Source organism: Anopheles coustani, chromosome 3 (assembly GCF_943734705.1).
Source record: "Anopheles coustani chromosome 3, idAnoCousDA_361_x.2, whole genome shotgun sequence".
NCBI lineage: Eukaryota > Metazoa > Arthropoda > Insecta > Diptera > Culicidae > Anopheles > Anopheles coustani.
Window position 1 is genome coordinate 2,717,501 of NC_071288.1, and position 17,385 is coordinate 2,734,885.

Below are 17,385 nucleotides of genomic sequence, written 5' to 3' on the forward strand. Positions count from 1 at the left end.
GACGAATCCTTCTTCGTCATCGACGACGTTTCGCTCGCGTCATTGATCTGCGTACCCGAGGAGGACTTGATCGACGAAAGGCCATAACAACGGCCACCGAACGCTTTAATGGCATCGGCAACCGTCGGTTCGCTGCAGGCACCCTCCTCGAAGTACAGCTGGATGTAGAGCTCCTTCAGCCACAGCATCGAGCGGTCGATGAGTATCTGCTGGCGCCGGATGCCCCGCAGCATCCAGTTCAGCCCGACGTACCACGCCCGGCACAGCATCGGCGGGCAGAGGATGCAAAGTATCCGGTTTTCGCTGGCCGAATTCCCGTACAGCAGCGTGACGCAGCACTCGACGTGCGTAAGGCCGAAGCGCTTGCCGGCGGCCAGTATCTCGGCGTCGTACTCGTGGTTCCGCGAGCCCATGTTGATCTCCTTGATCGTGCCGAGGTCCAGCATGCCCTCGTCCAGGTTCTGGCACTGGCCTTCGAGCTCGCCGACGTTCGATGCATAGCGATTGGCAAACTTCCACGCCACTATCTCCTCCGGGTTGACATTAAGGCTAAAGTCTGCTGGGGTGGGCAAAAAGGAGAAACATCTGTCATAGGTTTTAGGCTGCTAGCCCGGGACGATGGGCAAACGTACCGTGCTGGGATTTGATGCGTCGCCAGGCAGTTTTCTGCCACGACACGAACGAACAGGACCGCTCCAGGCGCAGGTAGACGAACGACGATCGATCCGACGGAGTCTCCGGCTCCCACAGCACGCACGTCGTCCCGTGGTGTAAAATCTACACGTCCGTTTGAAATTATGGATGTCGTGATGGGGGGGAGGAGACAAAAAGTATGTGTGAGTGTGTGTGTGTGTAATAATGTGCATTGGGGCAGGTGGGAAAGGTGAGTGCACGCGGGAAGGAAGAAAGAAAACCCCAAAATGATTGAATGCTCACACCCGCCCAACCACACACACGCGCACAGGAGGAAAGGTCCTCGGTCTGTTGCGGCATGCGGTACCGAAATATGCCATAATTTGTAATTCATTAAATCGCCACCAGCGCGACCTCACCATCGAACGAACCGGTAAAACTTCTGCCGGATAGATGATGGCAGTTAAGAGCAACTGCTCCACCACCCCACCCCCCCACCCGGTGGTGGTGGTGGGGCAGCACGTGCGGGAGACGTAAAACCCATTAATGTAGGTCACAATAATTCGATATTTGCGATGATTGAAATTGATGTCGGCCATAACGCACATGAGCACAACAAGTACGTACATACGAGTACGAGAGCTCGGAAACGGTGCGCTTCGAGCTGGATGCGATGTTCGATGTGTGGGATGGCAGGATCCACACAAGTGGGGGGGTGGGGGTCAACTCCCGCTGAGTTCGAGGAACTGCTGCGAACAACAGTCCGCCCCGGTTGAATCCCCGTACATACGATCCCGTATGTTGCTGATGTGTTCAAGCATTACATCAACGAAGCATACGGAAGGCTCGGAAACACGAGCAAAGGCGTGGCTGGTGCGCACTCAACGCAAGCTATCCATAATCCAACAACGGGCACAATATTGCGACACACAACAACAACGGACGAGGACTCGTCTCGGAAACCGGCCCACAAGCCTGCCCAGCGAACGACTGACAGGTGTCGCCCTGGGGTCGGTTGTAATGGGCGACGGTCATTGTTTACCGATTGGTTGCTGGAATATCAAGCGAGGGTCAGCAAACTCCGGATCCGGACTGTCGACTGTGGTCGGACGTGGACGTCGGGGTTTCGCGGTCAGCCGAGTTCTACAGGTCATGGAGTGGCCATTGAGTGGCTACACTTGGGCGTTTGAGCACTTTTTGAAGTGATCCCGGGCGAAACACACCGATGCCCTGACGAAGCTTCTCCGCTTTGTCGTCCCCCATCCCCATCCATATTCCTGGAAGGTTTTGTTGGATCAGTCTATCGGATCGGAACGGATACTGTCCAGTGTTATGATAATTATCTGGCATATAACCGCACAACGCGACTGGAGGCCAGGTGGTGCGATGGAGATGGTGGAGGTCAAAATGTTGCTTTTCATTTCCGACAGGCCAGCAACTTTGGGACGCTGAAACTTAATTGATTTCGGATGGTCCACTTCCCCGCACGGACTGATTGAAATATTGGCGTAATAAATTTCAACAGCACGATACGGTCAAACGATAGCGCTGTGGAGTGTGGTGGTTATGGCTACTTTGTACGACTGTACTCGCCACTTCCGGCACTCCCTGTGCACATTTTGCACCATGAATTGTAAATGCAGCCAAAATGATTGACCGACATGAATGTGTCGCTTCAAGAGCGACTGATTAGAGAAGAATTGTAGCCTCAACGGAAATTGATCCGCATACATCACGGATAATCTCCGGCTCTATAATCTTTTCAAAACAGTAGGCTGTATTTCAAAATTAATCAAATTTCTCTCTCGTGGTCACATGTTTTCAGCGCCAGTATAATACCAGCGAGGAGTAGGCTACGCTTATTGCGTTGCTATGCTGTGCATAACAGATGTTTACGTAATATGTTTTCGATGACAGAACTAGTTTTAGTGTGTAATTATTACACATAGCAAAGGCAGTATAACTTCCTAATTGAACTTTTAGAATTTCAAAAAAATCCAAAATCCCTCCAACATTAATCGATTAGAGGGGCAGTTTTCATCGGGTAGCCATAGTAACGCTGCTCTGAACAGAACACGGTAAAATGCTGCTTAAAATTGAGTAGATCAGTAGTCAATGGTTTTTAAACAACTTTTTAGAAATTACCCTAAAAAATTTTACTGGATAAATTATGTATGGACAGTGATAGAACACTTGAGGAGAAGAGCATCTTCTGAGGAGTAGTTGAATTGACTCACCTGCAGTATGTGATGATCGATGGCGTTGGTTTGTTTCGATGACAGCGGTATAATGCTGATGCCGTGATCGTAGAACAGCGGCTGCACCGGGTTGTAGTTCCCGATCTCCACCTCGTAGTCCTCTTCCTGTTCCTGCAGGTTCGACGGCTGGTAGATGTAGAGCGGGGTCTTCGTTTGGCGCGGACTGTTGGCCGCGGCCCGGAGGTACTCCAGCAGGCTGTGCGGCAACTCCCGGCACAGCTGGTCGTGGTGTTCGATGAACGTCGTTAGCCTGCTGACGGCTGCGTCCGTTCGTAGTCGCGTCTGCTCCAGCAGATCCTCGAGCGATTCTTCCTCGCCGCCCATCTCGTCGCTCCTTTCTTCCCCTTCGGGTCCACCGTGCTCGTCGGGAAGGAGCAGCGGTTCGGTCGATTCGTCCGAGGGAATGTCCGGTGGCGTCCGGCACGATTGATCCTCCGGCACCGGCGTCCGGGAACGGATATCTATCGGTAGCACCAGCGGCAACAGCTTCGCCACAAACTCCTCGTCCTCCCGCAGCGGTAACGGTTTCGCCTCGCCCAGGAAGTACTTCTCCACCGGGTTCTCCGAACCGCCATCCGGGGCCGCCGTGGACTGCGGGACGGTCAGTAGCAACGTTTTGATCTCGTCGACGTGGTTCCGGAAGTACGGTATCATGCGGCACGTCGGTATCGCCTAATGGAGTTCAAAAAAAAAAAAACAACCAACAACCGAGAAGAGAAAACCCATTAGCCCGGGGACGGATCGAACCGGCAATCGAAGGCTACGACTCACCAGCGCCCTCGTAACCGCATTATCATACTCGAAGCTATCGAAAACGGTCGTCAGAAACTCGTACACCGTGTTCCGGCCCGTTCGATCCGTGGCCAGCGTCCAGAATGCCTCTTTTTTGATTGATCTATAAATAAAACACCCAGTCCTCCCCCGGCCGGGGGGGGAGTTTGCCAAGGGTGAAATGGAAAACAACACGATAACATCGGACCAACGGCAGAGGATTTCGCTGGAAAGCATCCCCGAAAACCCGACCATGGCCACGTGCCGGAAATGTTTATCAATTTTCGTCCACGGCTTATAGTCGAATAAACATGACACTTTGCAGAGCAAAGACGAAGACGAAGTGCTTTTCCACGACCACGATGGAATTTCCACCGGAGCTGGAAAGCTTCGATACTGACCCGATTGGGTAATCAAATTATAATTCACATTTATAGAACTGGTGTGTTTGCAAAAAAAAAAAAAAATGAAGTCATCCAAAGCCGAACCCTACTGGGACCCGACTGGGCGTGCGGACGTTTGCAGAAAACGAAACCGAATCATGGCCGGAAGGGAGCCAAAACATATAAAAAAAATGTGTGTGTCTAGGAAATGGAAACATCTCGCCCCCGGAGCGCAACATAAAGCAAATGTCGAGGCAGAAAGAGGCAGAGAGCTGATGTGCTGATGCGGTGGACGACGGAGGCAAGTAGTTTCCGCCGGCCTACAGTCGGTCGAATGCTGCTGGAGGCCGAAAGAAACCCCTTCCTCAACGGTCGCCCCTTTTTTCGTCGGTGGTCGGTGGTGTTATATATTAGTTCTTCTGCTGGGTTACACTTGTCCACAATAAGACACAATAAACAAAAAAACCCCATGGCGGTGGAAATATCATCAAAAAGGCAGAAGACGGCGGCACTTCCTTGAGCGAACGGTGGAAACGGTACTTGTTATGGGGTCATGGAACACGGACAACAGACCGTAGCACCCTTGACTTCTGAGGAGCTGCTCACAACGTATCACTGTATTATTGGCATCATTGTAGCATGAAAAGCGGGCGGCAAACAAAAACGGTAACGGAAGAAAACTGAATCTGAAATGCAAATCCTTCGTTGGGTTGAGCTTTGGAAGATGGTCGGAGGACGAGGAACTTAACAGAGGCGAAAATATAAAACTTGCGCCGACCGGATCGAGCACCGGTTGAGTAAACAAGGTTGAAAAGAGGAAGGACCCTTCTCGTTCGCACTCTCGTCTCGGTCTAATTAAATGATGTCCAGTGGTGTAGAAGAGAGCTGCTAGGTGGTTCTTCTCCGTTTGTACTATATAAATAACACTGTGTCTCTCCTGTTTGGCGTCCGGCAAGGACGAGAAGGCTTTTCGACCTCAATTTAAATAAAAAAAAAAAAATCCCCCCGAAGCAGACCGTAAAAGAAAAGAAAACGGACGGAAACAGTGGTAATTGGAAGGAAGACGCGAAACTCACTTTAGACCATCCACTATCTCTTTAGCACCATTGAAGTTTCCGATATTCCAGCATGAAATAGCAACACGCAACAGACATGCAAAGGCCGCTTTTCGTTCGTCTTGTGTACCTTGTGAGAGGACAATATAGTTGGTCCACGCGCTGGTCTGCATTGGAAACGGGAAATAAAAGGAAACAAACAAACGTTTGAAGACATTGAAGAAAAAAGATGGACAAGTTTTGTTTCAGGCTCCTTGAAGAAAACCCAACCCAGCCAAGGCTTACCTCATCGAATCGTTTGCGTATGGGATTCAGTGACGATATAAAGCTACACTGGGACGACGGGATGTGTTGTGGCCCACCGCCACCAACACTTCCTTCCCTTCCACCTCCACCTCCACCTCCACCACCGCCAACACCGCAGCGTTCCTTTTGCAGCTCGTGTATGGCGTCGTTAATAAAATCCACCGGTGATACCTGCGAAAGTTGGAGAAAGAATATTGTGGTTAACCCTTCAAGGCACTCGATTGTGATAGCATAAAATTACAGTAGAAACCATATTACTTTACCTTGCCAACAATATTAAATTGAAGAAGGAATCAGTATCAGAAAACCAACATTACCTTTTAATTATCTTCTTTGAACATTTATTGACATCAACAACTTGTCATAACTTTTCATAAATACCAATCAATCTCTATTGGATAATTGGACAGAATCAGAGGCCAGTTGATACAAGAGATGTTCAACGATAAAAAGATAAGGGCTTTGCCAGAAAAGTGCATTCACATCATGGCAATAGTTCTTAACCGATGTGATTTAAAAAAAATCGTCTTAGCACAATATTTTTGTTTCGTTTATTTCGTTTCGTTGGTAAATTTGTTTTTAGGGGTTTCAGAAACAAAATTTCAATGATCATCCAAAAGCCAAATTTCAATGATTCTTCCCGTTGGGCAAACATATTTTAATTTTAATTACAAAGAAAAGTCAAAACAAAGGATACTAAATCGTTGACAGGTGCCTCTTACTTGATACTAGTTACTGGCCTACTAGGTTGAATATTTTTATGAGTGAAGTAAGCTAACGACATTTTATTAAATACAGACGCATAACTTATGCGTTTTATATGAATTCAACTGAATATTTTATATGAATTCAACCGAATGTAACCTGATAACAGTTCGTGGTTTAAACAACAACACTGTGTTCTTAAGAGTTGACAGATACCGCGCTGTAGATCGGGGGCTATAAAACTTGGATCCACGGGATGTTTTTCCCAAAAGGAACTGGGTGTTTGTGTGTAGGTGCCGTCTACATTTTTACAACTTGCGGTTGGCAGTCGCAAGTCGGGGCGACGACTATCATCGCGGCCGTTCTAATCGATCGGCAGTCGCTCCTCCCGGCCCAATGCGACCTCCATCCGGTTTGCGTTAAGTGAAACCGAGCGGAAAATAAAAGGGAAAAGCAAATTTCGGCCGAGCCGAGCAGAAGGAAAAGAAAAATAACCGCACCGCAAGAAAGAAAGTAAAACGGATAACATCAGCAACTCGATCTCGGCTCGATTGAACTGGCACGCGTTTTCCCTTTGCGTAGGACACGTGCGTGCTTTCATCCATGTGTGTGTGTGTGTATGTAGCATGCAAAACTGTCGCTACCCGAGTAACAAAAATACGCATGTTGCACTATCAAAAGAGCGTTTTTCATGGTATCATCAGAGTACTGATGGAACCCGCGAAATATGTAGGTCGCGTGACAAAAACGGCGTGACGCGATGTTTTTTATACAATGCGCGGTGTTTTAATGGAGGCGATGTTTTCAATATATTGTCATCATGTACAAAGGAAAATTCCTGAGTCGTAATTTTATATTAAAAGAACATTTTTTATTCAAATATATTTATACACCACGTTACAAACCACTTATTCGCCAGGAGCCGCCTTTACTGCAAAAATCAGCCATCTCCGCACGGAACTTGCATTCCACCGCGTGAAGACACCGCGTTTGGGCTTCTGGTGCCGCTGCTGCTTGCGTTGAACTTTGGAAGAGAAAATGCATAAAAATTAGCACAGTTTTGGATTCTTTCTGATTATCATTTATCACAATAACGTTTACTTACCGAATATTAACGAAAACTGCCGTTATATTACTATTTTCTTCACATTTTTGGTGAACTGCAATTTCACTCTGCAAGCGGTGGCAAAATCAAAACAACTCTGCTGACAGCAGGCAAAACTGCCCAAGGCTCATAGAGCTGCAGGTTGGTTTACTTTGGCTTGTTGACATTTGGTTCAAATTCATAATTAATTGTCAAAATAATATTTCATTTTTTCTTCATTGCTTGGTAATTATGAGCAGTGTTTGAAGTGATGATTGATATCAAACTGAACACATTGATTCTATTTTGCGCAATATTTGGATCTGGTTCGCTTATTTCGCTTTCAGTCACTTAAAAAAGTGTTTTTTATTTCTCCACTACACTTCTACGACTGAAAAAAATAGCTCGATAGAAGACCCATGTTTTTGACATAATATTTTGTTTCTTTACATTATGAATCATGATGAATCATGGTATGAGAGATGTATAGCGATTGTTTTGGTTTTTCGCATTCGCAGTAATCAATAAACAATATTTTTTTCCAGCTGTATAAAACGAACATCATAGCGTTACGTTATCGATTGGTGGCTGTGCGAGCGATCGTTCTTACTCTCGCAACTGCTCAAGATAAAACAAGTGCAGTGCTAATTTTCAACCTATTGATCGAGTATATACGCTGAAGCAAGAAGTTCAAGAACTTCCTGCGAAGTTTGATTTCGCCTGAGAAGCGCGAGAGAAAGTCCTATACCGCGTTCAACGCAGCAATACATAGAAAATACTGGCAGTTAAGAAAACTGATTTCATTGGTATTTAATATAACTCATTTTTTAAGTGCCTTCATCGTAGTCATGGTTAAGTTTTGATATGAATCAATTTTCCGATTCAACTTCAGGGTTTTTATGGTTTGAAAAGTTCAACGACATTTACCAAACCTACCCTGTTTAATGCGCCTTGGTCCGAACCTTTCCGTGTTGCAGTTCTATCTGCAAGTATGGGTCGAACAGGGGTGGGCTGAGGAAATTCCTCCTGATGCATCGCTTCGTCGCGGTGTTTTGTTCGCGATGTTGTGCTACCGCTTGCAAGTATAGACTCGCGGAGAGGAGCACTGGGGTAGCACTTTCATCGCCCGGGCGTTTTGTATGGAAATTGTTGCTCCTAAACTCGCCGTCGCGCAACTTTGTTCGTCGGGTATCAGTCGCAGTGCTGTAATCGTATGTAGCAGAAGGCGGAAGAACCGAGCTTAAGTCTAAGGCTTTCCCGGCACCGGATGCGGATCGGCGGGCCCCCAGAGAATGCGGGAATGTGTGTAATAAAATGGCACTGAAGTTTGTTGTAAATTTCATTCCGCACTCTTTATCTGCCCTCCCCCCGTTCCTCCCTCTCCCCCCGTACTACTGTCGATTATGTCATGGCCGTCTTCGCTCGGTTAAGCTTCAGTCGGTTGGTCGTTTTCATTATGAATCACTATAGTGTGTCGATGCCGACGGCGACGACGTTCTACGCTTCCTGGACGTGACCGAGCCGGAAAACGACCACCCGACCGGACGCCCGACCGGTGGAGGGCACGCACACGCCAACCGGAAGAGGGGTCGATGGAGCACGGATGGCCATTTTGTCATTTTTGTCGTTCGTTTCCGACCACCGGAAGGGAAGGAAGGAAGGGTTCCGGGCGGAGCAGTCACACCAGCACGGCGCAGTTGTTCCCAAGACAACTTCGAGCCGAGAATCCCACCACCCACTACCTACCCCCAACCTCACCTATCTATCAGCACGTCCCACGTGGCGCCTTGTAGGTTATGTTACTTCTTCTTGATTAGAAATTTCCATTTGTTTTAAAATCCACCGACGGACGGGGGAAATGGAGCAAGCTCATGTTCATGCTCATGCTCGCATGACAAAGAAACCACCCTGCATCCTCCAACCACTGCGTCACGCACACATACACACACACACATACATGGGTGGGTCGAATGACTCATAGTATGAGAGCGTTGGCATATTTCACAGCCATCAAAATGGGGAGAATCATCTCCATCTTACGCAAATGATCCTTCGTACGAGCGGAAATATCATGCGGATGTTGGCGGCGGACGAACGGTGCAAGATTATTTTCGTTCAGCTATCTCTAGTTGCCGCTCGACGCCCGTATGGCCGTATGCATCTGGAACCGAGCCGAAAGCTGGAGCTTTGCTTTGGAAAACTGAAAAACTGGCGGTAGACGCTTAGCAAAACAATAGATAAAAGCTATCTCCTGCAGGAAAGTAAGGGGTGGAATAAAAACACAATGTGTAAGCTTTACATTATTCGACGTAATTGGATAATTTCGCTGGATAGACGTGAAACTGAAAGAAGTGAGAGAATTTAAGCCAGGATTTAATATTACTCTTCCTAGTATTGGCTTTTCATAATATTGATATTTCCCCCCAACGGCATAATACTCGGTTTGTGGAACTAAAATTAGCTTTCACTTGAATTTTTATGCTTTTCTAGGTATGTAAATCCCATCGTGCGGCGCACCGTACAAGGTACGCATCTTAATAGAAATTTACTGTGCTTGAGAATTAACTACCGCTCTCTGATGTTTTTTGCTGGAAGTTGGCAGAAAATGGCACCATAAAGGGGTCTCGAGGGTTCAAAGGATACAATAAACATCGCCATGAAATGAATGAATTCCCCGCGCCGAAAGAGTCTGATTTTTATTTATGGTTGGCTGATGATAATTTTAATTTTTAATTACCTCCAGCTGAGACGGCCATTACACACAAAAGGGGGGCCACAAAGCGAGAACGGGGGGAAAGCGTTTGCTTTTTTCAGTGCCTTTCTTTCTCCGTAGCGTTCCTCTGGGCAAAGCGTCCGGAAAATGTCACCAACTGGCGCTCCGAAAGGCTTTCGAGTTCGATCCATTTGATGTTGGTGCGTCCCGTTGGCCAATTTTATCTATCGACTTTCGGGAAGTGAGCACGGCAAAGAGATGAAGCTGTCGGTGTGTGCCATAAACGAGATTAAATACGTCCTTTTACGCAAAACCGAAGCCGGAGCCGAAGCCAGAGACCTCCCGTGCCGGGTTGGGCCGGGAGAAAAGCAATCAATTTGGAATATTCGTCCGTTGGCGCTCGCTCTCATGGCTTCCGACCGACTTCTTGCGGCGAAATGGTTTATCACCCACCGTTTCCATCCCCCTTCGCTGGACACCCCTCCTCCCCCCCAATGAACCATCGTCAGCTTTCCCCCAAACCACTTACGCAGTAAGAATGTTTGCAAGGATGGGAAGATAAATAGGACACAGACTCCGTCCTGCCCGCTCGCCCGGGAGTTGGGAGAATAAGGGAAGCCAATAAACGATACATGCTCGCTAGGCGCATTTCCACCACACCTCTCGGACACACCCCCTCCCACACCGGCCCAGGAAGTATTGATTGGGGGCGACTTATGAGGCCAATTTTATTATTGCCATCCGCTACCAGCCCGAACCGGCGTGGGGTCCATCCCATTACGGACAAACCATTAAATCAACCAATTCTGTGTGAAAATCCCACCCTAGTCCCCCCCCCTTTTCTGCTCCCTAGTGCCAGACAATCAGCCGATTGATTATTGCTCATTTGAGTATGGAATGGGAAATTATCTGCACGTCTAAATTTATCGCCGTCCAATGCGCGTGAACATTTTTCCCCGAGGTGTATACCGGCGACCTTGTTTCGTTCCACCACCCCACACACACTGATTGCCTTCACCCTCGGGCGAATCGGCACACCCAATGCCCGTGGGGACAGCTGGTGGTGGTCTGATCTGGTGTGCACTGTGTGCAACAAAACACGGGTAACTAATGAAACCGAATAGTTGTGAACAGTTTCGGAAGTAGTAGTTGTTATTGGATACCCGGTTCCGGGGAACGTGTCGGGATGGGGGCCCAGGATATTTTCCACTGTACATCATTATTATTTTGTTGACACGTTCCGAGCCGGTTCTCGCTCTCGGGAAGGGGTCAGGCCGCCCAAAACCACCGGGACACTGAGTGGCACGTGGTCGTCGTCGTCGCCGGGAAAACGACCGACCGGAGAAAGGAGTAAAAAGTGGGAGGCCGCGACGGGGAGGCGAGGGATCAAGGAAACGATGAAACTGATTAATGATCTGGAAACCGAATCTTTTCCATGTCAATTTTGCAAAAACCCATCCCCCCCCGGAGTCGGAGGGGCTGCGTTGACAACTTTCTACCAGTCGTGTTTTTCTTTTTCGGTTTTACGACCCGTCCGCTTTTCGACCCATTTTCTTCCCCCTACCCCCCTTCCAATTTTCTTATTATATACCCATTCCGGAGGACGATTTAAACGTACGAAAGTCGTTCGTCGAGCTAACGGAATGGACGATGGTCGGTCGATGTGGCTTTTGGCATCCGTTCGGTTCCGGTCTGGTACGGTGGGGTTATTGATTGCTGGAAGATGGTTCCCCCCCTTCCCTCTTGATCACACATACACCAGCGCACGGTCCGGTGTGCTCGAAAGATGATCCGATAATCAGAGACATAATGAAGCTAATTAGTTTCACATTTAGTATTGTGATTTATTAGTTCCCGCAGTCTCGTTGCCGTCTTTGGGAATGGAAAAATAGGAAAGTGTGTTGCCCACGTACCCACAGCATCCAACATGGTGGTAGAATATTGATGAAAGTGAAAAGAAAAAAAATTTGAAAACTTTTCCACCCAGGATTACGTCAGGTTTTCTGCGCTCAAACTCGAACGGCCGGTTAAAGAAAGAACCAACCCGAAGGAGGAGATCAAAACGATGTCCATAAAATTTTAGCAATACAGAATCGAAAGGAAAAACGCATTACGGCCACCCACGCCAAGTTCGCCAGCTGCCCGGGGGAGAAACCCCCATGCTCAGCGAAAAGATTGCCAGTTCCTTTGTATCTGGGACGGAGGGGAAAAGATAATTAATTTCTGTGAAACTAGAAGAGTGTGTTTGCAGACAAACAACACACCCACCGAGGACACCTCGGCCTAGGAAAACCCGCAGTGAGTGACGTGAGGTCGGACGGGGCGAGGGTGGTCCATTTCCCGGGAAAAGCAACACCCGTGTGCCCCCGAAAGACAAGGTGGAAGCAATTTCCGAAGCATTTTTCCCCATCAATCGACTCCAGAAGGCATCGCAGCAGCAGGAGCACGCACCGGAAATATCGATCGATTCCGTCCGCTCCTGTTGCTTCACGTGAATGCGAGCTTTTCCTCCGAGCCAACGAACCAGTGAGGCGGAGGAAAATATTCAAACGAGTCGAACGAAACAATATGTTGCCGCGCCACGCCAAGGCTGCCTGCGGACGGGGTCGGTTCTGGGCAATGGGTAATCGATACTGCGATCGGAACGACCCCTTCCCGTTACAGTGAGCTGCCGAAGGGAAATGGGGAAAACCGCCCGCGTGGGTGGAAACATTGCTGTAACCGAAGGGAAAACTTTTGCCCCGGGCCATTATCGTGACGGACCGCGATTGAGTTGTTTCAGCGAAAGCGGGATGAGGGATGGGCCGACTAATTTTGCCAGGAGGTCCGAGGACGAGGAACGTCTGTTGATTTTGGCTAACTTTTCATCTCGTTTTTCTCTTTTTCTGTTTGTTAGAAATTTCCTCGTAGCAAAAGCAGGAATGTTACACCACTCCCAACTAACAAAAAAGGGGAGAAAAAAAGGGTAACGAACCTTTTCCCATGTACGTGTACGTGTGTGCTCTTGTTAACTATTCTCGTTAACTGTACCACCTGTCAAATGGCTGTCAGGCCTTTGCGAGCCCTTTTGTTTCGTACTTTAAAAGAGGAACCGGGTTAAATGATCGGAGTAGTCGAACCACCCGGGATAGGTACGAATTTTCCGAACGAGCTCATCACAAAGCAACCGTTGATTCTCTTCCTTTCAAACACACACAGACACAACCATTTTCCTAGCTCCCATTGTCACCAGCGTTGCTGTTCACTTAACCGGAAGCGGTTTCACATTGTGTCGGCGCGGCCAGCGCACAGAAATTGTGAACCGTTTTCCGTCAGTCAATCGGAAGGTATTAATTGACCATGAATAAGGTAAAATGCTGGCGCGGCGGGTGACAGGGTGAGGCTCCTGCCGCTCTGCTCTATTTCTTTTGTGCAAAAGTTGTAAGATTTAACCGACGCTCGATGCTCGATGGGGTTGGTTAAAAACGGAGTAGGCTGGGGGATGGAAAAGGGAAAATCGGAATATCTTTCCCAGCGAGCAATAAGTTATGCATTGAAAAGCGGGGACCAACTCGCTCCAAAGGTGAAAAGGGGTGGTAAGGGTGGGAAGGTAAAGGAATGGCAAACCAGCAGATCGGAGAAAGTTCGTGGCCAAGGAAAAGTTTGCCAAAATTAAACTGAATTTCAATCACTCGCTCGTGGCTTACTGCGGCGCAAGGAAAGGGCTGCGGGGAGGAAGAGGAGGAGAAAAGACGGTCGGTGTCCATGGCGGTTGCAACTCAATCCAATCCATCATCCGGCGACCGTCACCATCGTCAGCGTGAGGTTTGCAGGTGATGACGAGGTGAGTTTTTAACCGGTTTTGTTGGATAATCAGACTTTGACGTCCAGCGTCATCCGAGCGACGATCCCTCAGTTCCAGACCCACGCTGTTTTCCTTTTTTTGTTGTCCCTTCCCTGCGAACAGATCCCTCCCTGCTGATGGGAGGGATGAGTGTCGCTGATGTAGTTGCACGAAGTGGAAGTGAAACTTCATTACGGCGCAACGATGAGCCATGTGGCAAAATGTATAATCAGCTCACGATGTGTCCCTCCCGTAGCACAATGAGGCAAAACGGTGGACATCTGCCTTTTATTCATTAGCTTGGGCAGTACTTTCAATCCTTTTAGTGCAATTTTTGTAGTGTTAATATGGATGTAATTAATTAATGCACGAAACGAACATTATTTTAGTAAATTCATCCATCAAAAGTCTTTTTCGTATTGACGGCCAATCAACCGAAGTTCTCTCTTACTTTGAACTACAATTGCCTACGATAAATAATTGCTAGACAAAAATGGATACATTTCAGGGGACACCTTTCTGACGTGCTAGTATCACGTTATGCAAAAGAAATAGTTTATTTTTTGGAGACTTTTTGCGATTTCTAGCACCGATTCGACACTAGGCTCCGTATATATTTTTTTCCGCTATGTTGGAGTGTCATTTTGCAATAACGATGGAAGACTCAGAATTGATTGATTTGGCTACGAAAGGTGGAAGCTCTCGAGTAGTAGAGTGTTTAGGTCAGTACCTCATTAAGGAAAATGTGTCCTTTAAGTATCCGTTTTTCAGCAACAAAGCTATGGTTCTGTTCTGTCGCTTGCATGTTCTACTTGCAGCAAGACAAAGTCGTGTAATGCAGTATCAACATTTATGTTCGACTTTGTAGAAATTTGTTCAATAAATAATCATACAGAACTTCACGAAAGTTTGCTATTTTTGCGGTTCGTAATAAATGGACCTATGCAGGAACGACGCACGGACTGAAGATTCCAACAAAATCAAATATTTTTAGGTGGATTAAAAAACTACATCTGTCAGAATTTTATCACAGAGTTCCCGATATGTAGAGTATGAGTGTGTTTTATTTTAAACGCATGATGGTCGGCTGTGGCCCACTAGTTTAACCACAGTGCGGAAGTTGCCTACCTGGTAGAAGAGCTGGTACTCCATGTCGGTGATCCGGAGCGCGACCTCCTCGGGAAAGTGCAGGATGTTCTGGAGCTCCTCCAGCTCGCCCGAGAACGGCACCGAAGTGGCGGAGGCTAGTGCGGGCCCGCCGCTGGCAATGGAGGTGGCTGCGGTGGTGGAGAAGGTGGCTGCGGCCGCGGAGGCCGACGCAGCCACCGAGTGCTGCTGATGCGCCGCGGACGACGACGAGCTGACGGAGGCCGTGGCCGCCGTCGCCGCCGCCGCCGTAGCAGCCGCCGTCGTGGCCGTTGTTGTTCCTGCCCCTCCTCCTGATCCTGCCACTGCTGCTGGGGCCACCCCTGCTGGTGCTGCTGCTGCCGAGAGGACTGCTGCTGGCAGATGGCCAACGTGGCTTTGCGCTGTGTCGTCAGTATCAAGTACAGCATTCTTCCGGTGCTTCGGCTGCTCGTGCTCGTTATCCACCAATGTTTGCTTAATTGTTTCGCCCTCACGATTAATTATTATCTTTGCGCCGATTATCGTCAGCTCCACGCCAGGCCGGTCGTGGTCGTGGTCGTCGCGCTGTGCCGTCGATTGCGGGACCGCTAGTAGTAGCTTCTCTTCGGTAATGGTATCAAATGGAAGACTTGGAAAAGCTTCACGCATGTTACGCTAATCGACGCCGGTGAAATTAATTTGACATTTTCTCTTGTTTTGTGCGTGCGTGTTTGTTTGTTTGTTGGTGAGTGCGTGCGCTTAAGTTGTATGTTTGATGAATGCGTGTTTTAATTTTTTCTTCCGTGCCAACGAGTCCTTTTTTCCTTCGGCGAACTTTCTGCTTTTCTGCCCGCAAAAGAGCTCTCGCGTTCCTTTTTCTCGGTAACAACTTTATGAAGTACTATTGCTGTTTCTGCTGCTGTTGTTGTGCCTCCACTTTTCCACGCCGTTTATTCCTTCATTTTCCATCAGCTTGCACCTTCCTCCGCGTTTCCTTTGTGACAGTTGTGGAGGCACGCGCACACACACACACACACCTTGCAGCTAACGGTGTAAGAATTGTGGTGGAGTTACACTAGAACTCCTTCAAAACTTCAACCTTCAGCGTCTCCTCGACAGCGCCGTTTTCCTGTGGAAAATCGTAGAACAGAAAAGGTAGGGAAAGTTAATTAATTATTCACCGTGTCAGGGGCGACGTTTCGTCCCCGAAAGCGGGACGCGAAACAATTCAGTGCATCTGTATGTGCATGTGGCTGTGTTCAGGTCCAGGACGAACTCGTTGTTCCGAAGCAGGACGCAACAGTTGAGCCAAGTCCTTCTACCCGCCCAACGGTGTTGGCTCGTGGTTAAATACTTAACGGGTTGTAATTTCATTCCAAATGCCTGCCTCGTAGAGGGGACCATTTTCCGCGATGGTTTTCCAAGGGAAGGACACCACTTGGTAAAGGATTTTGGGAAGTGTAAAACAGCTTTCACCTAATCGTGAACACTATGAAACTTGCTCCAAATTGCGTCCGCCAAAAGTCCGGGAAACGTGGAAAAGACGGGGTTACTAAAAATTTATGAGCTTCCGGTGTTTACGGAAAACGTTGGTAAACAGATCCGTGCCTAATCCCTGAAACCCTTCCAACGAGAGGCGTGTGAAAATGGGCGCGAGAAGTTAAAATTATTGCGTTAAATGGTAACCAAGTTTGCTACAATTTAAACCTAGGCAAACGAAGTTTACAACGGGGTTTCGAATTCGACAACGAACGGTGGCTCAGCTTTAAACCCTTCCCTAGTACCTTCCCCCTCCTCTCCTGCGCTCCTCTTCCTCCCAAAATGCACCGACCAAATCAACAACGAATAAATAGACACCAGCCTGATCGGTTGGACTCGGCGAAACCCCAATTTTCGCTGTCGATTCCAGTTTGCCATGTTTTCCCCGTTAACCTAATAGCAGCCCCACGGTGTGGTAATGGAATCAACCAGGCCACCCCACCCCCCTACTGCCCACCCTTCCCAACCCTTTCCGGTGCTTTTCGCAAACGGCGCTCCGATACCGGCCGACCAATATCGCCAAAGGTTTTTTGATGGAGTCGAAACTTTTCGGAAGCGCACGAAAAGCGCGATCAATAAAACCCGCCAATTCAACCCTCGCGTCCTCCCCTCAAGAAGGTGCAGTAGGGTGAATCCATGTGTACACACACACACACACTCATGTATATACACATACACTCGGCAGATCCCACCGATCCGGACACCGACACCTTGAACCTGGGGAAAAGCGAATTCCCAACTCGACGACCACTTCCGATTTGTGCGCCCCAAACCTCCCCCCCACTCCTCTGACGTCGCGGTAATCCTTCCCCCCTCGCCTCCTTTCTCCCGGCCGCAACGAGGAGGCTCAAATCGAATCAAATTTATTGATTCGAAGAAATGGCTGTGTTTCTGTTGGTTCGGTTTGGCGGTTCTTCTTTGCGGTGGACTCGCCAGTTATCCAGTTGTTCGTCGCCGGGTGCTTCTTCTAAACTCCGGTAGCTGATCTTTGGCTTACGGGCTTTTCCC

General features: G+C 48.3%; 1 protein-coding gene across 1 annotated transcript in view; it reads right to left on the reverse strand.

The window, feature by feature from the left end:
• LOC131258967 (1-phosphatidylinositol 4,5-bisphosphate phosphodiesterase epsilon-1-like) overlaps positions 1–15,507 on the reverse strand; it is a 20,158-nt gene extending 4,651 nt beyond the window's left edge. Inside the window, exons 1-7 of the mRNA XM_058260372.1 lie at positions 14,860–15,507; positions 5,386–5,577; positions 5,122–5,267; positions 3,663–3,786; positions 2,871–3,563; positions 633–777; positions 1–556 (exon numbers count right to left, since the gene is read on the reverse strand). The exon at positions 1–556 is cut by the window's left edge and continues 303 nt beyond it. Of these exons, the coding sequence (XP_058116355.1) occupies positions 1–556; positions 633–777; positions 2,871–3,563; positions 3,663–3,786; positions 5,122–5,267; positions 5,386–5,577; positions 14,860–15,507 (2,504 nt within the window). The remainder of the gene's footprint in view (positions 557–632; positions 778–2,870; positions 3,564–3,662; positions 3,787–5,121; positions 5,268–5,385; positions 5,578–14,859) is intronic.
• Positions 15,508–17,385: the final 1,878 nt, after the last annotated feature.